Source organism: Geotrypetes seraphini, chromosome 1, assembly GCF_902459505.1.
Source record: "Geotrypetes seraphini chromosome 1, aGeoSer1.1, whole genome shotgun sequence".
Classification (NCBI taxonomy): Eukaryota; Metazoa; Chordata; class Amphibia; order Gymnophiona; family Dermophiidae; genus Geotrypetes; species Geotrypetes seraphini.
The window spans coordinates 487,235,095-487,261,775 of record NC_047084.1 but is presented as its reverse complement, the minus strand read 5'-3'; the positions used below and the strand labels follow the sequence as shown (position 1 = coordinate 487,261,775).

Genomic DNA, 26,681 nt, shown 5'->3' with positions numbered 1-26,681 from the left:
ATAGCAAAAAAGAGAAGAACAAAAATAATAGCAATAAAAGATGAAAAAGGAAATACACATACTCAGATTAGTAATATTTTAAGTCAATTTCTTAATTTTTATAAAGATTTGTATTCTTCCAAGATACAAATAGGCGGGACTAAAATTGCCTGGAAGGATTGGATGCAAGTAGGCATAAGAACATTAGAGGATGTTATTTCAAATGGGAAATTGCTTGAATTTTCAAGGTTGCAACAATCTTTTGGTATTTCAAAATTCCAATTTTTTAAATGGTTGCAACTGAAGCAGGCTATTCAGAAAGGGTTCCCTGAGTGACATAATTTAAAAAAATTTTACAGCCTGCAATTCCTCTGCTTTCAGGCAGACATGCTAAGACATCAAGCCGCTAAGAAGTATAAATTAATATCTGAACTTATGAATAAAAAAAACCAAAACACTCTTAGAGATATTTGGAGCATTGAGATTAAGCAATATATTTCTGCATCTCGATGGCCATGTATTTGGTCTTGGAGGATGGGGTGTACAGCATCAGCATCTATGAAACAAACTTGGTTCTTTTTGTTACATCGTTCTTTTTGGACCCCAGTTAGACTGAATAAGTTAGATAATTCTAGATCTAATAGAAGCTGGCACTGTCACCTAGACATAGGAACATTAGATCATTTGCTGTTTTATTGCCCTAAGATACTGATATTTTGGAAATCAATTTGGGGACATATTAATAATATTTTAGAATCTGAGATTCCTTTAATTTATGAAGTAGTAATTTGTGGTACAATTTTGCATATCAAAGATCCCCTAGACAAATATAAAAGACATCTTTTTTTAAATTATGACAAGTACAGCTATACAAATGATTACAAGGAACTGGAAAAACTGGGATCATCTCAACTTTACATTCTGGTGGGCAAGTCTATGTCTAATCTATAAATATGAGAAAATGAGAGCTGATTTGATAGGGAATATTACAAACTTTAAATTAATTTGGGGTCCATTGACGTCTTTTATAGAATTATTATAGTTACTAGTCTTATAGCCCGTTACATTAACGGGTGCTAGAATATATGTGTGTGTGTCTCTCTTTATTTCTTTTTCTCTCTCTCTCTCCTTAGCCGCTTTCTTTCTTTCTGTCTTTCTTTTTCCTTGGCTGTCCATCACCACCCCTTGCCTGCTTCCCCTGTCCATTCTCCCTTCCTTTTACCTCCCCTGTGTCCACCCCCCCCCCTTCACAGTGCTCCTTATGCAGCAGCAGCCCTTCTCCCTTTGTTTTACCTCCCCCCTGTCCAGCAGCACCTTCCTTCTCCCCCTGTCCAACATTAGGCCTCCGTTCCTTTTTCTTCACCCACCCCCTATCCATCAGCACCTCTTTACTTCTCCCCCTGTCCAGCAGTAGGCGTCCCTTCCTTTTTCTCCCCCCTCCTCCTTCTTATCCCTATGATACAGTTACCTTGCTCTACCCCTGATCAGAGGTACCCGACAGCCGCCCAGTTGCACCCATTGGAAAAGTTCCCTCTGCGGCATCCCGCACCCCTCCTGACGCGACTCCCACTGTCTTTCTGTCTGTCTCTGTCCCTGGCCCCCTTTGTCTGTTTGTCTTTCTGTCTCCCTTCCTCCCTCTGTCTGTCTGTCCAAAGCAGCATTCCCTCCCCCTCCATTTCCCTCCCCCCACACCAGTTCCCTGTGCACCTGCCCCTGTGTCTTTCTGTCTCCCTTCCTCCCTCTGTTTGTCTGTCCAAAGCAGCATTCCCTCCCCCTTCCATTTCCCTACCCCCACACCAGTTCCCTTGCAGCAGCATTATTGTTTCCTCTACCCCCTTTCCCTTCCCACAGTCGCGACTACAAACGCGGGCCTGAGTCCTTGCCGCCCCCCCTTCCCTTCCCTTCCCGCGGGTCCGACTACACATGGCGATTCAAGCAGCGTGTCCAGCAGTCTTCACACGCTGCTTCGGGTCCTTCTACTGGCCTGATTTACTCTGGCACGTCCGGAGCAAATCAGGGCAGTAGAAGGGCCCGAAGCAGCGTGTGAAGACTGCTGGACACGCTGCTTAAATCGCCAGTCGGGGCCGCGGTAAGGGAAGGGGGGGCGGCAAAGGACTCTGGTGCCGGGCAGCGGAAATCTTCTTCTACTTTGCCTCTCCTCCACCGTCGGGAGTCAGCGCCAGGAGCTTTAACGGCTGGTGGTTCCGCGTTGAAACAATCCCGCGCCTCTTTGAAAACTGTCACGCTGCTGGAGCCGGTAGGCGACGGAGAGGGCAGGGGGTGAGCCGCTGCATGTGCACTTCCTAGCTATAGCTCACGGAAAACGGACGCACGCTTAGGAAGTGTGCATGCACGGCTTACCGTTTTATTATATTAGATGTTTTTTTTTTTAATTATTTATTTATCAAATTTTTACATGTTATAAATCAAGTATCCACTTGTACAGAAAGTTGAAGAAAAGCAGGAAAATAATACTCAAAAGTAAAATACATGGTAATCAAGTAAAATAAAATAAAATTTTTAGCTTAAATTCAGCTCAAGTCCTCAAAATTAGATCCAAGAAGGATAAGGCGGACTTAGTAACAAATACTAACGACTATCAATTCAAATATTAGGAAAACAAGATCCCTTGGCTGAGGAAGGATATCATTATTCAAATGCACTTCACTTTGATTTTCCTTCATCCAGCCGAGTTCCTACCAAAAAGGCTGTCAACTGGAATGGTTCAAAGAATACATATTTCTTCATATGGTATTGTATTACACATTTACAAGGGTGTCGAAGAAAAAAAGTCCCACCAAGAGATATAACTCCTGGTTTCAACAAAAGAAACTCTCGCCTTCTTCTCTGGGTTTCCCGTGTCAAGTCTGGAAACATTAATATTTTTTGTCCAAGAAATTCTTTCATTTTATTTCTAAAGAACAATCTAAGCAACCAGTTTTTATCTGGGGCAAGAGCCACAGTAAGAAGCAATGTTGCCGGAGATGCAAGCTCTCTATCCGAAAGTTCCAAAATTGCTGAAACATTAATTGGTTGATTATTCTCCTGTTGTTTAGATGGTGATTTAATAGGTTTCATTGGTAGGTAATATACTTGAGTAAGTGGTGGTAATGTATCCTCTGGAATACCCAAAATCTCCAACATATAACGTTTCAACATATCCCTAGGCGTCACCGAGGGTATCTTAGGAAAGTTAATCAGTCGGAGATTATTATTACGCGAAAAATTCTCCAAAGTTTCCAATTTTCTACGCATATTTGTATTATCTTTTATTATTGCTTCATTAAGCTGTTTTGATGCTTTTAATTCCTGTTGTATATTCTCAATAGAATTCTTAGATTCACCAATTTCAACTTTTATATTTTTTATCTCAGTTTATTGAAGAGTAATTTTATTTTCCAGCTGCAAAAGCTGGGGCTTGACAGACTTGGCTAGGTCAGCCACCAAATCCCAAATTGAATCCAGTGTTACTTCTCTGGGTTTTTCAATAACATATGAAGAAGAATAGTCTCACCAGTTTTCAGCTGTTCCTGGTAATCCTTCTGCTGGCCTGAAGTAGTCCCTGATGTTTCCAATTCCTCAATATTCTTTGGACTCACCTGAAAACTCAGGGAGTCCATCTCCACGCTCCCCTCACTGCTCTCCCTGGCCTCCGAGGGTAGATGCCTGCCTTCTACTGGCAGCTCCTCCTCTCGTGGGGAGCTGGAAACCTGAGGAGGTGGGGGAGGTGCCCTAGCGTCGGGGCTCAGCGTAGTCTCCAGCCCCAAGGAGATCGCCTCATTCCCGCCCCTCTGAGGCGTCTCCAGCGGAGGCACCGACGCTGCCGGGACATCCTGCATCCGACGCAGGAGTTCTTCTATGTTGCCGAACAAGGGGACCGCCGAACGCCGCGAGGCTCCAGCGGCGCTGCGGCCTCTCCTCTTCGGCATTCTGAGTAAGTAACTCTTTCCGAAGAAAAGTTTTCAGAAAATCTCCGGCGTGCTGCCCAGCGTCCGGGACCGTCCTAGATGTTTTTTGTTGTTAGATAAAATGCACATCCGGGGGGGGAGGAATATAAGTTTTTTTCATTGATTATTTTTAAGGATGGTAATTGGGGGGGGGAAGGATGGTATTTTTGAGGACTGATAAATAAATCTGAATGGTTATATATGTGTAATTTATGTTTTAAAAAATGTATAGTTCATTTCAGAAACTAAGATAAAATTTTATAGATATCTTCAGGGGTGCCCAATACGTCGATCGCGATCGACCGGTAGTTAAGGAAGGCAATGTGAGTCGATCGCCCATCCCAGGCTCCTTGATAGACTCGCGTTGCCTTCAAAATCTACCAGCCGATCAGCCTTCCTCTCCCCGATTGCCTGGTGAAAAGAAAGCTTCCCTCCCTTCCACTCACTCACTGCCCTCTTGCCCACAAGCAAATTGAACTCAGGCTGCGGGGCTTTAACACTGCGTGCGCTGGCTTCCCTTCTTCGAAACAGGAAGTTATGTCATTCCTGTTTCAGAAGGGAAGCCGGCGCGCGCAGTGTTAGAGCCCGCCCCCCCTGCCTGGGTTCAGTTCTTCTAACAACGCGTGCAAACTCCGGCCTTGGGACGTGACACTCTGGTAACTGGCTGCAGCCGCAGACGCGTCCCGCACGGCCACAGCAGCAAGTATTTGGACTGCCAAAGGGGCAGGACGCGGCAGCCATGCTCTGAGCGTTGCCTTCCCTCCCCCGTGGAACGTTTCCGTTCGTGTCCACCCCCGAGGAGAGCACCGCCGAACATAAATGGATGAGTGCCGTTCTCCCCACATATTTTTCTGTCACCATCCGCTCCAGCATCCCCAGAGCCAGAGAAGGCAAGTGGCTGCTCCGTTCCTTCACTGGGGCTTCTCCAGAAGGCAGGGCAAGTAGGGATTAAAAATAAAAACAAAAAATATTATAATGCATCTATATTGCTTGGCCACTAGCCGGCAAGTCTGAGAGGCCCAAACCGGACATTATAACAGTGGGGTGATGCCGCCCTTTACCTCCAGCCTCTCTACCAAACATGGAGGCGGCAGCAGACACACAGTAAATGCCACGGGCTTCCAAGAGAAGGGAAGGAAAAGAGAAACCAGACCATGGAAGGAGAGAGAAAGGAAGGAGACAGATGCCAGACCAGGGGCAAGGAAGGAGAGAAAATGGCAGATAATGGAGGGGGGAGGGAGAGATAGAAGAGAAGGAGAGGAAAAAGATGCCAGGGCATGGGGGGGAGGGACGGAAAATTAAGAAGACAGATGCCAGACCAGAGAGAAAGGAAGGAGAGGAGATGCCAGAGCATGGCAGGGGAGGAAGAGATAGAAGGGAAGGAGAGAGATGCCAGGCCATGGGGTTGAGTAGGAAGGAAAGGAGGCATGAAGAGAAAGAGAAAGAAAGGGCAGGGAGAGAGCAAGAAAAAGTTTAGGGAGGGAATGAGGTCTGGAGGAGAGGAAGCATACAGGCTGAAAGAAAGGAAGAAATATTGGATGCACAGTCAGAAGAAGAAAGTGCAACCAGAGACTCATGAAATCACCACACTACAAGGTAGGAAAAATGATTTTATTTTAAATTTAGTGATCAAAATGTGTCTGAATTTATATCTGCTGTCTATATTTTGCACTATGGCCCCCCTTTTAATAAACCACAATAGCGGATTTTAGCGCAGGGAGCCAATGAGCATCGAGAGCAGCGCTGGGCATTCAGCGCAGCTCCCTGCACTAAAAACTGCTATTGTGGTTTAGTAAAAAGGGAAGGGGGTATATTTGTCTATTTTTGTATGGTTGTTACTGAGGTGACAGTGCATAGAATCATCTGCCTTCACCTCTTTGAAAAAACTCCGGAATAGGAATGATAATTAACATTTTCTAAGCGTACAGTGTGCTTTGTTGTTTTTTTTTTAAATTTTATTGTTGGTAGATCATTTTAAAAGTAGCTCGCAAGCCCAAAAAGTGTAGGCACCCCTGGATATCTTAATGATAGAGAATAAGGTGGGTTTGGGGATGGTATTGATCTGTATTTATCCTGTAATATATTAAGTGATGTCTAAAGTGTACAATGTTTAATTATCTCTATTTTCACTTGTTGAAAGTGTTTTTAAAAATGACTAAAGATTATTAACCCCCCCCCCAAAAAAAAAAAACCTCTTAACTGATGAATGGTCCACCTCATGCAGAATTCTCAACAGGATCCAATTAAACCACCCCTCGACAAAAAATCTCAAGTACAAAAGAATCTTCCAGTCCATGTTCACCTTCCTCAGAGTCAAAATCTGGAATGATCTCGCAAAGACTATAAGAACGGAAACCAACCATATCCTATTCCGAAAAAAAACTGAAAACTTCACTCTTCATCAATTAATTCTTCTAAGATCTTCATAAGCACCTGACCTTTACTTAATGTGCCTGTTTTTATGTTTCCTGTCCCCTTTCTGCTCCTTCCCCCAACCCTTTACCTTTCCCCTCCCTTTCCTCAAGTTGCATAGAGCCTGTTTAGATGTGCGCAACACATTAGATTAAATTAAACGTAACACTCTACATATATTTACATTAAAGTTTAACTGCCAAGCAATTGACCATGCTTCCAATTTTTGTAAATCACTTTTTATGTTAACTACTCCCTCTGGGGTGTCCATTTGGTTGACAATTCCATGTCATCCACAAAAAAAGGCGTGAGCGGACTGCTGGGCACGATAGACCACTGGTCTGACCCAGCAGCAGTAATTCTTATGTTCTTATAGAAGTTATAACTGAACTATTATTAGTAACCTGTACTGTATTAGTACTTACTAGCCAAGATAAATAAATTGTCATATTTTTCCAGATAATGGATGTCAGTCTGTTGACAGCATTATCAGAGAGGGATATTGGGCCTGGGGCTGGAAATAAATGTGAGAGTACTCCTGGACATCCTGTATGCCACGGTAAGATTTATCTACCCTACAGGTTGATATTCAGATCAGTGTGCAGTTAGCTTGGAAGATTGCCCCAACTTTATCCAATCACTTAACTAGTTAGTGGACTGAATATCACCACTAACCGGTTAAGTGCTGGTTCCACCAATACTCTGCCTGCCATAGAACAACCCCTCCCTGCAGCAGGATCAATGCCCACTGTCTCTCATGGCTGCCGTAAAGCAACCCTTACCTGGGAGCGGGAGGGATGCTCACTCCCTTTCGCTGCCATGGTAAAACAACCCCCCCACCCCGGCAGCGGGAGGTATGCCCACTCTCTCCTGCCAGCACTGTCAAGCAACCCCCCCCCCTCCAGCAGTGGGAGGTATGCCCACTTCTTCCCACTGCCAAGTAACCCCCTGGAAGCAGGAGGAATGCCAACCCCTTCCCACTGCCAGTGGGGAGGGGGTTGCTTGACGGCAGCGGCAGCAGGGAGTGAACATACCCGCTTCTTTCTCTATATTTTCCCTCTCTCCCTAAGCCCAGATAATAGGCCCAAGTGATTCTAAAACCCACGATGGTGGAAGTCTTCCTTTCTGGACTTGTTTGTGTTATCTTAATAGCATCACATCAGCCAAGAGATATGAAAATGAACCTCTCTTACTACAGTACTGTGTCTTTAGTCACAGAGCCAATCCTGTGGTTATTATCTAGAAGTAAACTAAAACAGCATGTAGGGTCTCAATCTCCCTCTGGTCTCCACCTCTAATTAGATATGGTCTTAAAAGTTCTCAACTAATAACAATGATCAAGAGGCAGAGAGTTGAGGGATATATGGACCTCACCAGCCATCTTAATAAAATAAAATCATGATTGCATGCTAGCTGACATGCAACTTCAGGAAAAAAAAAATCAACCTAGCCCTTGTTGGAGCTTTTCAGAGAATTAGAGACCTGGGCCAGTGCAAATTAGAAGGTCCCAGAGTTCTTTAATATACAGAAAGCAAGTTTACTCAAAGCCACAGATACAGGCAGAGGCCCTTTTGAGTAAGGTCCAAGTCAAATATCACTGTGCCCCCCCCCCCCCAGGTCCTGGCACTCCTCCAAATTTGCAGCAAATTTTAATTCTGTAATGATTATGGGACATACACACCAAGAAAATATACAGGGACAGGCTCATATTTATATGGTTCCATCATCTGCATCATTAAAACCGACCACCCTTGCTGATCAAGTCATTTCTGAGAGTAATTCTATAATATAAAACCTAGGATAAGAGAATATGCAGGCATCTATTTCAAATTTATTCTATAAAGAAAAGTGTATAATGAAAACTAAGCAGAAAACACACTTACATTTAAGGTGCAATCACTCATTCCAACCTATAGCTGGTGTAAGTGCTCACGCCTAGATGTTAATCAGAATGCATCTAAAATTCTAACATTCTATAACTTATATGCTTAGGGATATGCCCACTGGCAAAATATGTGCCATCAAAACATATCTCACTAGGCAATATCCAACAAGAGAAGATTTATATGCTATATGGCCACTTACACGAATAGATGACAGGAATACCACAATTTACAAGTGTTCCTGCTACCTCAAACTAGGCAGTTTCTTATAGAAATGCCTCTTTTATGGCCAAACATGGAAGCAGGATGTAAAAGGCTCCTTAGAATTTGTATAGGTTTATTCTACTTTGGTTTTTACATGGTGTCCTGAACCAAAACAATATGCATAAACCGCAGCAATAAAAAGATCAGCACAAATGGTTTCAGATAAGTATGATGAATTTATCATGGTGATAATAAGACCAGTGGAAATGGTCATGGTATTTATTTTTACATGAAATGGACACCTGTTTACTAGGATTGAGACCCCTCAACTCATTTCAGATGGAGCCACTGAAAAGCTTCCCAATGCTTATTGCTGCTGTTACTACCAACCCTTGTGCTGGATTGGAACTCAGTGTTCCCAGTCATTCAGTGCCCCATACTTACCATATTGATGGTTTCCATCATGGGAGAAGATTTAGCAGCACTAAGTCTTGCACTGTCCATAGCAGCCTATAAAGGGACAGAACATACAAACATCAGGCTTCTAAAGGGAGTCTGTCTTCCAAGTATCATTTTTCTGTGCCAGTTACCATCACTCGCTAAACATATATTTTATGGTACATGCTAAAATTGCTTACTGGCAGTGGCATTTGTTGGTTGGACAATAACCTGGAGAATAGAAATGGATAAAATGCATGTCATCTCCAAGTTCTGTGCTTACTTTCTCCTGTTCAGTGGCTCTCAGGCTCAGGTAGTTGAGCACCTGGGGTTCCAATGCACTCAATGACTCCAACAAGGCCGGGATAAGCTTTGGAGCATGTGGCTTCAGCATGGCGCTAGCATTTTTGCTGATTTTCACAAGTGTGTTAATGCTGGGGAACAAAAAGAATTGGAATATTGGAAAAAGGTGGCACTTTAATCTTCAACAATCCCTGTGTCTGAGGAGGCAATTTTTTAAAATGAACGCTAACATTTACATGCCAATTACATGTCTGTTTAGAATAGTACGTGTGTGTATATACAGTATACATGTAAATGCCAAAACTCTGCCTAAACCCTATTCCTACATAGTGCACATTGACAGGTAAGTATACACATAGGTAGAGTCTCGGTGAGACTTACACATGCATAACTTTCAGAATACTGTTAGTTAAGCGCATATGTCCAGCATTTAGGTACACGAATTACACCATTTCAATGGTTGTCAAAAGTGATCTTGCCCCCCCAAAAAAACAGAAAGAAAAAAAGATATATATATATATATATATATATATACACGCACACACATATTTAGAACTAAACGGTTTACATAATTTACATACATAAAATTATTTTAAAAAATAAAACAGACACACAAACAATCCTCTGAGATCATATCTGCAAACCAACACCAAGACTTATATAAAAAGATCATGAATAATTTAACAACTATGCCAGAGAAAGAAATTATTGATTAGAAAAATTGTGTCTTGAGTAATTTTCTAAACGAACCCTTTTCACGGCCGTTTTGTATGTGGCCAACAAAGGAGTGCCATATTTTAACTCCTGCACAACAGAAAGTCATTTTACCAGTCTCCACAAGCCTCGGGTTAGCATTTGTTTTCAGTAAAGCTAAATTCTCAGAACGTAAAGCACAGTTACTTACCGTAACAGGTGTTATCCAGGGACAGCAGGCAGATATTCTTAACGCATGGGTGACGTCACCGACGGAGCCCCGGTACGGACACTTTTAACTAGAAAGTTCTAGTTGGCCGCACCGCGCATGCACGAGTGCCTTCCCGCCCGACGGAGGAGAGCGTGGTCCCCAGTTAAGATAAGCCAGCTAAGAAGCCAACCCGGGGAGGTGGGTGGGTCGTAAGAATATCTGCCTGCTGTCTCTGGATAACACCTGTTACGGTAAGTAACTGTGCTTTATCCCAGGACAAGCAGGCAGCATATTCTTAATGCATGGGTGACCTCCAAGCTAACAGAGAGGGAGGAGGGATGGTTGGCCATTAGGAAAATAAATTTAGTAACACAGATTGGCCGAAGTGTCCATCCCGTCTGGAGAAGGCATCCAGACAATAGTGAGTAGTGAACGTGTGAACTGAGGACCAAGTGGCAGCCTTGCAGATTTCCTCGATGGGCGTGGAACGGAGGAAAGCCACAGAAGCAGCCATAGCTCTGACCCTGTGGGCCGTGACAGCACCTTCCAGTGAGAGACCGGCCCGAGCATAACAGAACGCAATGCAGGCAGCAAGCCAGTTAGAAAGCGTCCGTTTAGAGACAGGGCGCCCCAGACGGTTAGGGTCAAAGGACAAAAAGAGCTGAGGTGAAGAGCGGTGAGCCCTGGTACGGTCAAGGTAGTATGCAAGGGCCCGCTTACAGTCTAGCGTGTGTAACGCCTGTTCCCCAGGATGAGCATGGGGTTTAGGGAAAAAGACAGGCAATACAATGGACTGGTTGAGGTGGAAGTCCGAGACCACCTTGGGAAGGAATTTAGGGTGGGTACGCAGAACCACCTTGTCATGGTGAAAAACAGTAAAAGGTGGGTCGGCAACCAGTGCATGCAGTTCACTAACCCTCCTGGCAGAGGTGATGGCTATGAGGAAAAGCACCTATGAGTGAAGTAGTGGCAAGAGGCTCAAAAGGAGGTTTCATGAGGGCGGATAAAACCACATTCAGGTCCCAGACGACTGGAGGAGGCTTCAGAGGTGGTTTGACATTGAAGAGGCCTCTCATGAACCGGGAAACCAGTGGATGAGCCGTGAGAGGTTTTCCGAGGATAGGCTCATGAAACGCAGTGATGGCACTGAGGTGGACTCTGATTGAGGTAGACTTGAGGCCAGCGTCGGACAGAGAGAGCAAATAGTCCAGTACAGTTTCCGCCGCCAACGAGGTGGGATCGTGGTGATGCAAGAGACACCAAGAAGAGAACCTGGTCCACTTCTGATGGTAACATTGGAGGGTGGCCGGTTTCCTGGAGGCGTCCAAAATGTGACAGACAGGCTGAGACAGATTCTCTGGAGAGGTCAGCCCGAGAGAAACCAAGCTGTCACGTGGAGCGAGGACAGATTGGGATGTAGTAGAGACTGATGCTGCTGCGTAAGTAGAGTAGGAAATACAGGAAGAGGAATGGGCTCCCTGGAGCTGAGCTGGAGCAGGAGGGAGAACCAGTGTTGGCGAGGCTACTGAGGAGCGATGAGAATCATGGTGGCTCTGTCCCTGCGGAGTTTGAATAGCGTCCGCAACATCAGAGGCAGTGGAGGAAAGGCATAGAGGAACCGATCCGTCCAGTCGAGCAGGAATGCATCCGGGGTCAGACGATGAGGAGAGTAGAGTCTGGAGCAGAACTGGGGCAGCTGATGGTTGTGAGGAGCTGCAAAGAGGTCCACCTGAGGAGTGCCCCAGAGAGCAAAGATGGAGTGGAGTGTGGGAGGATCCAAGGTCCACTCGTGGGGTTGAAGGATGCGGCTGAGATTGTCGGCCAGGGAGTTCTGTTTGCCCTGGATATAGACGGCTTTGAGGAAGAGACTGCGGGCCGTGGCCCAGGTCCAGATGGAGATGGCCTCCTGACAGAGGAGGGGAGATCCGGTGCCGCCTTGCTTGTTTATGTAGTACATGGCGACTTGGTTGTCTGTGCACAGGAGAAGAACCTGAGGGTAGAGAAGGTGCTGGAAGGCCTTGAGAGCATAGAACATGGCTCTGAGTTTCAGGAAATTGATGTGATGTAGACGCTCCTGAGGGGTCCAGAGACCCTGGGTGCGCAGATCTCCCAGGTGAGCTCCCCACACATAGGGGGAGGCATCCGTGGTGATGGTCATGGAGTGAGAGGGCAGATGAAAGAGTAGACCCCTGGAAAGATTTGAGGAGTTCAACCACCATTGAAGAGATTGCTGAAGAGACGATGTCACAGAGATGGGATGAGAAAGAGGATCCATGGTCTGTGACCATTGGTTGGCCAGAGTCCATTGAGGTGTCCGGAGGTGGAGTCGTGCCAGAGGAAGCACATGGACCGTCGAGGCCATGTGGCCCAGGAGGACCATCATTTTCCGAGCGGGAATAGAGCGACAAAGGAGCACCTGACGGCAGAGATGGAGCAGGGTCCGTTGGCGGTCTGAGGGGAGAAACGCCCTCATCTGAGTGGTGTCGAGAACCGCACCAATGAACTGAAGTCGCTGTGTGGGAAGCAGGTGTGACTTGGGGTAGTTGATCTTGAATCCCAGGAGATGGAGGAAAGAGATGGTGTGTTGAGTGGCTTGTAGCACAAGCGGAGACGTAGGTGCTTTCACCAACCAATCATCCAAGTAGGGGAACACCTGGAGGTTGTGAGACCTTAGGAAGGCCGCCACCACAATAAGGCACTTGGTGAACACCCTGGGCGATGATGCCAGGCCAAAGGGTAGCACTTTGTACTGATAGTGGCGGTGCGGAACCTGAAATCGGAGGTAGTGACGGGAAGTCAGATGGATTGGAATGTGAGTGTAGGCCTCTTTGAGGTCTAGGGAACATAGCCTGTCGTGATGAGAGAGAAGAGGGTAAAGCGTGGCAAGGGAGAGCATCCTGAACTTTTCCTTGACCAGACACTTGTTGAGGTTCCGGAGATCAAGGATGGGACCGAGGTCTCCTGTCTTCTTGGGAACCAGGAAGTAGCGGGAGTAGAATCCCTGACCCCTTTGGTCTGGGGGTACCTCTTCGATGGCATTGAGAAGAAGGAGGGATTGGACCTCCCTCAGGAGGAGGGGGGAATTGAGAGGAGTGAGAAACAGACTCTATGGGAGGATTGTCTGGTGGAAGAGTCTGGAAGTTGAGAGAGTAGCCGTGGCGAATGATGTTGAGGACCCACAGGTCTGATGTGATGACCTCCCAACGGTTGAGGAAGAGTTGAAGACGTCCTCCTATCAGCTGAGGCAGAGGCAAGGATGGTGGGAGACTGGCTATGCCCTGGAGAAAAGAGTCAAAAGGGCTGAGACGGTTTTGACTGCGGGAGAGGCTTGGTAGGTTGGAGAGACTGTGGACGTGCCTGAGTGTGGTGCTGCTGGCGAGGCCGGCGAGGTTGTTGTTGTTGAGGCGGGTTGAGAGGTCTGGCCGAGAACCTGCGTTGGTAGGAAGACTGCTGTTTGTAGGGACGAGCAGATGGAGTCTTCTTTTTGGGTTTGATCAGGGTATTCCACCTGGTCTCGTGTGCCGAGAGTTTCTGGATAGTTGAGTCCAGGGACTCCCCGAAGAGTTCATCACCAAGACAAGGTGCGTTAGCCAGGCGGTCTTGGTGATTAATGTCGAGGTCAGAAACTCTCAGCCAGGCCAAGCGCCTCATGGCAACAGCCATGGCAGATGCTCGAGAGGTCAGCTCAAAAGAGTCATAAATGGATCGCACCATAAATTTCCGGAGTTGGAGCAAATTGGAAATTTGTTGTTGGAAAACCGGGACCTTACGCTCAGGGATATACTTTTGTAAGGAGGAGAGTTGTTGCACCAAATGCTTCATATAGAAGGAGAAGTGGAAGGTGTAATTATTAGCCCTGTTGGCAAGCATGGAATTCTGATAAAGGCGTTTGCCAAATTTATCCATCGTTCTGCCCTCTCTGCCAGGAGGGGTGGAGGCATAAACACTGGAGCCCTGGGTTTTCTTTAAGGTGGACTCCACTAGAAGGGATTCATGGGGTAGTTGAGGTTTGTCGAACCCCGGGATAGGAATGACCCTGTACAAACTATCCAGTTTTCGAGGGGCACCCAGTACCGTGAGAGGGTTTTCCCAATTTTTGTAAAAAGTATCCCGTAAGATGTTGTGGACGGGTAACTTTAAAAATTCTTTGGGGGGTTGTTCGAAGTCCAGGGCGTCAAGGAAAGCCTGGAACTTCTTAGAGTCGGATTCCAAAGGGATAGACAGAGCCGCCGACATTTCCCTTAGAAATTTTGTGAATGAGGAGTGTTCAGGTTTGGAACTGGTATCGACTATCGATGGGTCCTCGTCCGTTGATGAAGCCTCATCATCGGTACCGGGTGGGGATTCTTCCCATAAGTCCGGGTCCCTGACTTCGGTGTGCGCAGGACGGGACGGTGGTGCGGACGGCTCAGTGTGGCGAGTCTTAGAGAGAGATTTGCCAGAGCGCATCAAGACGGTACCGGGGGAGGAAGACCGGTGCCGGTCCTGGTCTCGGGGGAACTGATGTCGGTCTCGATGTCGGGGAGGGTCGGCATCAGAGCGTGTTTGCACTGGAGGATTAAGTGTTTCAGCCGCGAGTACTGGCATGGAGGTGTTCAACGGTACCGATGGTGTCGACACCGGTGGTATGGTGCGAGGCTCGGGCCGGTCCGGTACTGGAAGGAGTGGGGCCAAAATTGCGGGCAACAAGTGCTGGAGTTGTTGTTGTAGTTGCTCCTGCAATTGGCTTTGGAGTATGGCCGCAATGCGGTCGTCCAGAGGGGGCACCGGTATCACTTTTTTCTTTTTCGGTACCATAGGTGCCGCTCCATGCCCCGGCGATGAGGATGCCGATGACGAGGCACTCATCGAAATCGGGGCGGAGCGTTTGCGGGGTCGGCGTGATGCCGGGAGGACCGGCGTCGCCAGTGTGGCAGGAGGGCGCTCAAGGGAAGTGGAAGGCTTCTTAGCCGGCTTACCTGGTGCCAGCGACCCCGAGGAAGGATCAGGCGGCGTCAAAGTAGTCAGTGCCGACTTTTGCGGTGCCGTTGACGGCGCGGCCGATTCCATGGCAGATCCGGTACCGAAAAGGATATTCTGTTGGATCTGTCTATTTTTTAATGTACGTTTTTTAAGAGTAGCAGGTGTCAGCCCGATGCTCTGGACCCAGGCACTGTAGGCACCAATTGTGCAGGTCAGTGAGAGATATCGGGCGTGCACACCGCTGGCACTTCTTAAAGCCCGGCTGAGGGGGCATGAAGGGAAACACGGCCTCCGCAAAATCAAAACCGGAGGCCTGTATGGTGGCAACAGGCCCCGCCGGGGCCGGCCTGAAAAATAAAGAAAAAACAAAGTGTTTTTTTTTTTTTTTTGCAAGTTAGAACGGAAAAGAAACCCGAAGGAAAAAGAAGAAAAAGGAAGACAATTTCGCGAGCGGGAAGGCAAAATCAGATATTTCAACAGCCGTTGAAAACACATGCGTCTTCTTCGCTCCGCGGAAACGAAGAAACTGGGGACCACGCTCTCCTCCGTCAGGCGGGAAGGCACTTGTGCATGCGCGGTGCGGCCAACTAGAACTTTCTAGTTAAAAGTGTCCGTACCGGGGCTCCGTCGGTGACGTCACCCATGCGTTAAGAATATGCTGCCTGCTTGTCCTGGGATAATGATCTGTTTGCTAAGTAAATAAGCAAATTATTTCAAACAATTCTGGTATGATTCCATACAAGAATTGATGACAAATCATTACTGCTTTATATTGTATTCTGGGAACAACTGGTAACCAGTGCAAGTTTTACTAGTATTCTATATGCTGCTTTCATGTGAACTGCTTTGGGCTTGTTTTTATTTTTTATTAAGAGGCATACATATGTAAGGTGGTGCATTCTATGTCAGGTACACACCTGAGGGTTCGAACCTCTGTTACTGTGCTCGTTATTCCTTTGTCCAGCAGGCAAGGGAGGATTACTGCAATAGCTCTTTGGCCTGCTGCTCCTTTGGAGGATTCACACATCCTTATACAAATCTAGGAGGAAAAATACATGGTTAAGCCACAATCAAAAATTTTGGATCAAACTAGATAATGGCAATTAATTATAAAACATATGGTGCTGAAAGGTACAACTCCTGTTTTATAAGATACATGTAAACGGCACCAGAATGCAGACCGATGAATGAATCAAACAAGACAGAACACACCAAAATCATACAGTATTTCCTAGAAAGCACAAAACTTTTACCTTGCTCAAAGTCTTCAATGCCAATTCTGCTGCCTTTCGTACAGACTCCTACAGGGAAAAAGAGACAGTCCACTTTTAAATGCGTTCTACAGCTGAACTTTGAAAGGGAACGCTGAAGAGTCTTCTGATCAAGAATTTTGAAAGCAATTTTCAAAAGCCTGCATAAATACCAAATTACTAGGTAAAAGGTCTGTCTGAAAAATGGCCACTCCTAACCCAGCTAAAACTGTATATGGATGTCTATAATATGCATACTTTCACCTGCATTAGGGGATGGTACCTCTTAGACATGCTAAGATTGATGGAGAAAAATAACTGAGCCAATATTCAAAAGAAATTATAAATGCACTGGTAACTGGTGAATGCATAATTTCTGTGTCTGTAAATGTTTCAAACTTACTGTATATGGATAAATACCAATAATAAATAAAATAGAAATATACTATCTGACTGAAGGGGCTGGGTTTTGGATGAAGAAAGTGCACTGAAAAATTATCCAGACATCAGTGCTATTCAACCACTATCTGGATCATTTATGCTCTTACTTTAGGCCTAATAAGTAGCAAATGATATGGTGACTGCACTATACCTGTATGGATAATGGCATTGAATATAAAGATGGAACAAAATAAGGAGATGTAAGCTTCATGGATATGCAAAAGCACAGGAGTCACAACAAAACAGGATTTGGATGGTTAATGGTTCAAGGTCATGTGGCTGTGCTTCCTGAGGCAGTAAGCACCCTGCTGCCTTCTCAAAGAATCTCTTGTCATCATACTCCCTCCCTCCCGTAGTACTGCTTCCCTACTGGCAGCATGGCACAGTCTTAGAACAAGTCTCACCACAGCCCTGCCCGTAGCATATGACAAGGATATGTTTTGTGTTTTAATAATGGAAAGTGACAAAATAGCTGATGCTGCTCTGCATTCATAAATCAGACAACAGCTTCTATAACTATTGGTGGCAAAGATACAGAAAAGAAGAAATTGCCAAGTCGAACTTTTGTTCCTGGAGAATTAAGAAGCTGAAAGACTCCTGACATAGACAATTTTGCTGAAACACAGCCATGTAGAATCCTCTTCACATGTTGATCTAAGACTTGAGAGTCCTTTTAACATACCAAAATTGGAATTTATTGGATCATCCAAATCCTATTTTGTTGTGCCTCGCTATTTATCCTGTGCTGAATATAAGGATTATAATAAATGCTGTGGCTGGTATTTAAATTATTCTGGTCACTGCACCACCTCAAAAAAAAAAAATTTGACCTAATGTGCATAGAGTACATTTTCAAATTTACATGTGCTATTTTTCCATAGGAAAAAAAAAAATGAAAATGCAATGGAGGGGGGTGGGGAGATACCTATTCTTCCTTGAAAATCGCCAGAAGTACAGAGTGTGTACTTTTATTTTAAAAACTAGTTCATAGAAAAGGTACAAATAGACTTTGCAGCAATCCAGGCAACTTGAAAACTACACCCTAATTATATTAGCAGTCATAGCTAATAGTTGGGAAGAATTAACATAGGGCTTATACCACTGCACAAAGCTCATCATGATATCCTGCCAAAGCCCAGGCAATACAAGTAACCTAGCACTAAGACACTGTAATGGCACAATACACAGACAACACTAGCTGGGTGGATGATGAACATCCCGAACTAAAGAAGATAAAATCTTGTACCTTAATATCATCCTGTACTCTAAAAAGTGTTTCCCATATGTCTGGAAGCTTGTCAATGACATCATCCAACTGCCTTCCTCGTAGCAAATCATTCAGTGCTAAACAACTGCAAGACAAAATCTGATGTCACATGTGTAAGCTAAATAGGTTCAGACAGGAAGTAAAGCGCATTACAGAGTTTTAAAATTTTCATGGAACTTGCATCTAAAAGGATGTACACAGTAGTTTCCAGAAAACTGCTGCCTGCAGTTAAGGGAACTGCAGTGGTGTGCAAGTTCCTCAGTTAAGGACTTATTTGCCAGAAGCAGAGTTCTGAAGTTCAAATAAGTGTAGAAATAGGCCCCAAGTATGTGTTGAGTTAGGATAAAAACTTGTATCTAACAAACTTGTACTGTAACTACAGCAAATTGTAAATTGTTAACCGTATATTAACTTGTAACCCATTCTGAATTATTTGGGAAGAATGGGATAGAAAACAAATTAAATATATACATACATAAATAAATGTGGCACTATGCTAAAAAATACGCAAAACAAAATAAAAGGGAAGATTAGATTCTTACAGTGAAAACCATCTTTCTGGTAACAGGGCATACAAATCCTGACAAATGGGTTAACTCCCCCTAACCCAGGGGTGTCCAATGTCGGTCCTCGAGGGCCTAAGTCCAGTCGGGTTTTCAGGATTTCCCCAATGAATATGCATGAGATCTATTTGCATGCACTGCTTTCAATGCATATTCATTAGGGAAATCCTGAAAACCCGACTGGATTGCAGCCCTCGAGGACCGACATTGGACACCCCTGCCCTAACCGTTAAGCTATGCAGAAGGAATCCTCTACTATTTCTTCAGCTCCACCTATTTCCATAGTGGTGTATTGTATCTCTTCAATTTGTACCAAAGCAGTCAATAACCATTACAATAGGAGACATAAAAAGGAGGGGTTTAGGGAGCTTCCCTGACAAGACACTTCTGTTCTGCAACAAAAATAATGAACAATGTTTTTTGGGGGTTTTTTTTCTTCAATATTCTTTATTCATTTTTTCATCTTACAACAAGTGCAACAGAAAATAACAGTAATACTTATACAATATCACTTGAATATATATTCTTATTAATATCACAATTAAAAATAGATATAAATCCCTCCTTCCCAACCCTGTTATTACACATATGATTACATATAGAAATTATTCTCTATTAATCCAACGCATCAATATATAAATAGACTTCCTCCCACCTCCACCCCTGTACAATTATATTAGCTGAGGAAAAATGATAATTTATTCATTACAATTCTCTATTAATGGTCTCCAAATCTCCTGAAAATTATTAAAATTTCCTTTGTGCAACGCTAACGTTCTTTCCATTTTATACATATGACAGTGAATTCCACTAAAAACTAATTTAATCTATTCTAGTTTTTCCAATTGAATGTAATCTGCTGAATGGCAACTCCTGTCATAATAAGTAATAATTTATTATTATTTGCAGAAATTTGACTTTTTCCTCATTGACATTCCAAATAAAATAGTATCATAGGATAAAGACACAGGATTTTCTAAGAAACAATTTATTTGGCCCCATATCGATCTCCAAAATGCAAAAATGAATAGACAGTAGAATAATAAATGCTCTAAAGTCCCTGCTTCGAGATGACAATGCCAACATTTATTTGACTTAGAGCTATCTAACTTTTGTAATCGAACAGGGGTCTAGAAAGCTCGGTGCAACAGAAAAAACCAAGTTTGTCTCATAGATGCTGACGTTGTACAACTCATTCTCCAAGACCAAATTTGTGGCCATTCAGACGCAGTAATTTGATGCTTAATCTCAATGCTCCAAATGTCCCTAAGACCATTTTTTGTTTTTTAATTTATAAATCCAGATATTAATACCACTGTGCGGACTGGTGTCCCAGGAAGTCCACCTGAAAGCACAATAACTCTAAACTATATTGGTTGTTAAGATTTTTCCATTCAGTGAACCCTGCCTGAATGGCCTGCTTCAGCTGCAGCCATCTAAAACTTTGTGATTTATTAAGACCAAATTTGTGTTGCAGCTGTGAAAGGTCAAGCAGATATAACATCGTCCAGAGTTCTAATACCTGCCATTACCCAATACTTCCAGATGACCTTAAATCCGCCTATTTGAATCTTGGAGTTAAGCCATATAGTTTGATTTGTTGATTTATGTATAGGAATAGGTGTTAAATTATTCACAAACCTCAAAGTTTTCCATGTATCAACTAACATTTTGTTTTCTTTATATATCCTAGGCATTTTGATACTAAGAACATGATTTAATTGCAGAGGAAAAATGAGTCGCCATTCCAACCACAACTAGTCTGGAATATTTTCAATGGGCTCTGCGAGGACCCAATACATACCTTGGTGCAAAATATAGGCTTGATAATACCTATAAAAATTGGGAAAATTTACCCCCCCCTTCCCTAATTGACTTTTGCAAAGACACTAAAGCAATTCTAGGAATTTTACCAAGCCAAACAAATTTTGTAAGAATTCTATTTAACCTTTTATAAAAGGATCCCTGAAAAAAAACTGGTATCTTACCCATTTGGTAACAAACCACAGGCAATATCATAATTTTAATCGTTTGGCATCTCCCCCACCAAGATAAATGTAAAGGATTCCATTGCTCACACATTTCTGTTACTTTTTGTAATAAAGCTTTTTCATTTACTTTCATTGTGTTTTCCAGTGTATTTTTTATCCAAATTCCTAAGTATTTTATTCCACCTTCCTTCCAGATAAAGGAAAATGAGTCAAACAAACCTTTTGTTCAATGTACATTAAGCGGAAGAACTTCAGATTTATTCCAATTAATCTTATACCCAGAAAATTTTCCAAATTTCTCTATCAATTCAAGCAAGTATGGAATGGTTGTTTCGGGGTTTCTCAAATGAAGTAGTATATCATCTGCATAAGCAGAGACCTTATATTCCCGCTCCGAATAGGGAATACCCTGTATCTCCTCTGCCTGTTGAATAGCTAATAACAAGGGTTCTAATACAATATCAAAAAGCAGAGGAGATAAGGGACATCCCTGCCTAACCCCCCCTCTGCAAGTTGAAGCTTTCCAAAAAATTATTATTAATATATAATCTAGCAGTCAGGGAGCTATATAAGGATTGAATCATTTGTATAAAACCCGTCCCTATACCAAACCATTCCATAGCTTGATACATGAAGGTCCATTCCACCCGATCAAATGCCTTCTCTGCATCCAAAGAAACAGAAAAGGCTGGATCATTCATGGCTTTTGTTAAATATAACATTTGAAAAGCTAGTCTGGTATTATTAGAGGAATGTCTCTGAGCAACAAACCCAGTTTGGTGCATACCAATAATATAAGGGAGAGCCTTGGCCAAGCGTAAAGCCAAAAGTTTAGCCAAAAGTTTACAATCTACATTAATTAAAGAAATAATTTGAGACCAACGTAGGATCTTTATTTGGCTTTGGCAAAACTATAGTTAAAGACTCTGCCATAGTGCCTAAAATACAACCTTTAAGTAGTTGAGCCTGATATAGATTTAACAAATGTGGTAATTTGAAATGATTTAAAAAACTCTACCATGAACCTATCACCACCTGGAGTGGATCCAACTCTAAGGGACTTCAACGCTGTTTGCAATTTTCCTATAGGCTATAATAGCCTGGATTCGTTGTGCTGTGCTGCAATGGTGCTATTTCCTGCTTCAGCTCATATTGCAAGCTGGAAACTGGAGAAGACCACTGCGTCAAACAAGCATATACCAAATTCAGGATGTTGTGATCTTCTGGCTGCCAGTTGGGCTGAAGCTGGACTAAGACCTTAGACTCCCACAGACCCGTGCACAGCAATGGGGTGAGGAGAATGTAGCTGACACCCGCTAAAGCCCTCTCGGACTGCCATGGAGCCAAACAGCCTGTGCTCAAGCGCCTTGATAAATCAGGGGCAAACTTGGCTCCCAGGAGAGGGTCCCCGAGCTCCTTGATTACTAGTATAGGCTGGCTAGACAGGTTCCCTGAAAGGGTAGCCCTGTTAGCTGCATACTGCTGCTCAAAGAGTCTGTGTCTTCTCCCAGCAGAGCTGCCCCAGGGCTATTAGGGACCTTTTGAGCACTGCAAAGCCTTTGAATTCAGTTAAAAACCCCAAAATAATAAACTTCTCATAGCAGATCAGAAAGACACCTTCTAGCTTGCATGAAGGAAAAACTGAAGAGATGCAGTTCAGCTCACTGAGGAAGGAGGCGGAGCTGAAGAAATTGAAGAGGATTCCTTTTGCACAGTTCGCGGTTAGATGGAGTTAATTCACTTATCAGGACTCATATGCTCTGTGCACTAGAAACATTAGTTGAGAGCCTCTTCTGCTCTGCCTACATGAGAATGTCCTCTGAAGATATAAGACATTGAACTGCTGCTGTAATTTTACTTGCTGCTAGATTATATTACATTACATTAGGGACTTCTATTCCGCCTATACCTTGCAGTTCAAGGCAGATTACAAAAGAGCTAACTGGACATTTCCAGTGAAATTACAACAGTTTTGGGGGTTTTTTTTGGTTACAAGGGAGGAGAGGTACCTGGATTAATTCCGGAAGAACTTGCAAATTGGATATTAAATTGACTGTACGTTACTGTGTGATATAACAAATAGATTACAGTTAGAGTACAAATAAGATTACGTTATATTTCAGGGATCTGAATACTTGGTTGGTGTTTTGTGGAGGAAGAGATTATTTAAGTGGAGGTTTTGGGGGAGAATTTATCTAGGAGGAGGGGGAAGGGTTGGATTAAGATATCTGGATAAATTTTTTGAAAAGTAGGGTTTTGATTTCTTTTCGAAAAGTTTTGAAGTCGCCTGTTGCCATCAACAGGTTGGAGATGGAGTGGTTAAGTTTTGCTGCTTGCGTCGCCAGAAGGTTATCAAACATCTTTTTGCGCTGAGTGCCCTTGAGTGGAGGGAAGGCAAAAGGGTTCGGAGTTCTTCTTTGTCTTGAGGTGAGGATCTGGTTTAGGCGGTTGTTTAGATAGGGGGGGCGGACCCGTTTAATGCTTTGAATAATAGACAGTAGAATTTGAATTGAATTCGTGCTTGCATAGGTAGCCAGTGAGTCTAGGAAGGCAGTTGTAATATGATCATATTTTCTCAGGGAGTAGATCAGTCTGAGGGCAGTGTTTTGTATAGTCTGAAGTTGTTTTATCATGTTGGCAGGACAAGGTAGATAAAGGGAATTGCAATAGTCCAGTAGACCTAAGACTAGGGATTGGACAATAAGCCTTAATTGTGCTGGGTCGAAGAATTTTCTTATGTTACGTAGATTTCTCATAATTAAAAAAGCTTTCTGGGATGTTTTATTGATTTGGGACTGCATTGTGCAGCATCTGTCTATCGTTACTCCTAGGAGTTTGAGTTCGGGCTGTATTGGGTATTTGGTGTTTTTAATTTTTAATTGGGAGTTTTGGCCTTTTCGAGCAGAAGGAATTTTGTTTTATCTGAGTTTAGTTTCAGTTTGTGGTCTACCATCCATTTTTCCACTGCATCTAGGGTTATTTCCAGTTTTGCTGTAGTGGTGGGCTCTGATGGGTCGAAGGGGAGGAGTATGGTGATGTCGTCTGCGTAGCTGAAAGATGTAACATTTAAGTTATCTAAAGTGGCTCCAAGGGAGGAAATAAAGAGGTTGAAGAGCGTAGGTGATAGAGGTGATCCTTGTGGAACTCCACATGGGTTGGACCATGGTTCTGATTTGATATTATTGGACTTTACCCTGTAGGATCTTGATTTGAGGAATCCTTGGAACCAATTGTAGACCTTGCCTGATATCCCAATGGCGTCAAGATCTGTAGCAGTATGGAGTGGTTGACCAGGTCAAATGCTACGGAGAGGTCAAGTTGGATTAGCATCATCTTTTTGCCTTTGCTAATTTGCTGTCGAGTTGTGTCTAGTAGTGTTACAAGTAGTGTTTCTGTGCTGTGGTTGGTTCGAAATCCTGATTATGAGGGGTGAAGTAGGTTATGGTCTTCCAGGTAGTTGGTGAGGTATTGTGCAACTAGACCTTCTATTATTTTAACGTATATTGGTATTGAAGGGATGGCTGTAAGCTTTTGAATATACAGAAAAAGTTTGCTTGATCTACTCTGAGCTTTACCAGGTCACAGCTGAAGTGAACTCTTGCTGAGATCCTATGAGCATTTCCTTTGGTTTCACAACAAACTTTAGTCTGAATTATTGCCACTGTCTTTTGGACCTTGGTGAAGTTGTGAGGTGCTGTCCCTAGACTGAAGGGCAGTGCTGCAAACTTGTAATGTTTTCCTAGCACATGAAATCTTTGAAATTTCCTGTGGTCCAGAAAGATGGGAATATGCAAGAAGGCCTCCGACAAATCCAGAGAAGCCAGAAATTCCCTTGGTATCACTGTTGCAATGACTTACCAAATGGTCTCCATGCAGAATCGGGGCACTTTTAGTGCTGCATTTACTGACCGCAGATCTAGGACTGATCTCCAATTGTTAAAGTCTCTTTTGAGCATGACAAACTATATAGAGTATCTGCCCAAGTCCGATTCTTCTGCTGCTACAGGCTGTACAGCCTGGATATCTATTAGCCTTATCACTGTTGATCTCACTTTGACTGCTTTCTCCGGCCGACTGACCAGCGAGTCCACAAATAAGTCCCTCGGGGGTGAAAGAATTTAAGCTTGTATCCTTCAAAATGATGTCTAATATTCCTAGCATATCTGCACCCAAACCTACCAGAAAGCTATCAATCTTCCACCTACCAGTGGAGGTGGGGCTACAGACCTAGCATTATTGACCATTTTGGAAGCTGCTGCTGGGTGGGAACCAGGGGGCTGAGTCAGCCAGGAACTGCCGTATCTCTGCCGAGAGCTATAATACAATATCTGAGCAGAGGAGTCTGCCAAGGGATGAAAAAATCTCCGAGAACCTCAAAAATTACCACAACCTGACCCTCTCAAGGTCTGCAGTCTAGCAAATACTTAGACTGACGATCCGACACACTGGAGGAGACTGTGGCACAATGGTTAGCATTACAGCCTCAGCACCCTGAGCTTGTGGGTTCAAACCCCATGCTGCTCCTTGTGACCCTGGGCAAGTCACTTAATCCTCCACTGCCCCAGGTATATTAGATAGATTGTGAGCCCACCGGGACAGATAGGGAAAATGCTTGAACTACCTCTATGTAAAACCGCTTTGAGTGTGGTTGTAAAACTACAAAAAGGCGGTATACAAGTCTCAATCCCTTCCCTTACCCATGAGATCGTCCAATACTTTGCTGAAGAGCATTTGGTCTTTAAAAGGTAGCCTGTTCAAATGGCCTTGGAAGCCAAATCTCCTGCTCACTACGGATGGAGATTGAGTATGCAGAAATCTTTGCTCATGACTCTAAAACCATCATATAGAGCATCTACCACATAATCTATCCCAGCAATTAATAACTGGGGGTAAACGTCATCTAATAAAGCAATCTGATGTAATCTAGTATGGAATGCATGTGGAACACACAATTGCATAAATCAAGGAGAGAACCCGTGATATCATTCCAGACAGTAACAGAATAAAAACAAACGGAAGGAGGACCCCTCACCCCCCAAATCCAACCCAACCCACCCTATCCCAGCACCCCTTCACCACCCAACCCATCCCAACCCCAAGAAAGAAAACCGCTCCACAGAAGTGGAACAGAAAGGAGTCACACAAAGATGTAAACGGGGCCCCAAATCTCCAAACCCACTTCCAACACACGCACCCCAGGCACCACTACACGCATCCAGTCAGTCAGACAAACCTCAGCAAAAATCAGGAGAAACAAGTGCCACAAATGTGGCAGGGCAGCAAACCATAGAAACAGAGAATCCCTCGAATTGCCAGTAGAATAGCACCCCCCCCCCCACATCCAGTCAGCGCACCAGAGCCCCAACAAACGAAAACTGAAAAGCGACCCCCAAACCATGCAAATTCCAGTCAAACCAAGAAACAAGCAGTCTCTTCCCCCCTGCAAACACCCCAGTCAAACACACTCACAGCAGGACCAAAGCCATACAAGACCCCACAAGCAGCCCAATCAGACAGGATCGGCATCCGTGCAAAAACAAGCAGGGAGCTAGTACCCAAAGGCCCACTAGAAAGGGGAAATGGTGAGCAGGCGGCTCGGGAAAGCCCTCCAAAAACCGATCCCACCACAGGACAAGCCTGGGAGAGGTCAACCTTTGTAAGGAGGTATCTGGAACAAAGGTACGGCATTCGCCCCTTCAGGCCCCGCACCCGGGCAGGCGGCCCGCAAAAGCCCCAAGGAAACCCAGTAGCATAGCAACCAACCAAACAAGTGGAACCGGGTCTGCCAAAAGTGCAGGGCTGGGGATACCAGGAGGCGACAACAGCAAAGACAGAGGGGCAAGGTAAATGCCGTAATATGTAGAGACCCAAAAAATAACCAAACAAACAAGGGAGTAGACACACTCCAACAAGGGCCAGAGTGCCAATGGGTACAAAGGGAAGCAGGGAGCCATCTCTTAGTCACAAAGCGGAGACTCTCAATCAAGAGGAGAAGCGCTCCACAGATGAGGGCTAGGTCAGCGCAGCAGCCAGGACTGGAAACTCAGGGAGCAGAAGAAGGCCCTGCTTCCCCGGGTAGCGCATCAAGATAGGTTTGCGCGGCTTCAGCAGAGTGGAACATTCGCCATCCCGAAGGA

At 44.3% G+C, this 26,681-nt stretch overlaps 1 protein-coding gene across 2 annotated transcripts in view; it reads right to left on the bottom strand.

The window, feature by feature from the left end:
• The window catches only part of ECPAS (Ecm29 proteasome adaptor and scaffold), a 336,957-nt gene that overhangs the window by 78,132 nt on the left and 232,144 nt on the right, over positions 1–26,681 (bottom strand). For both annotated transcript variants that reach the window (XM_033926317.1, XM_033926309.1), the window contains exons 32-36: positions 17,970–18,075; positions 16,286–16,333; positions 15,950–16,071; positions 9,147–9,297; positions 8,870–8,935 (exon numbers count right to left, since the gene is read on the bottom strand). In XM_033926317.1, coding sequence (XP_033782208.1) covers positions 8,870–8,935; positions 9,147–9,297; positions 15,950–16,071; positions 16,286–16,333; positions 17,970–18,075 — 493 coding nt within the window. The remainder of the gene's footprint in view (positions 1–8,869; positions 8,936–9,146; positions 9,298–15,949; positions 16,072–16,285; positions 16,334–17,969; positions 18,076–26,681) is intronic.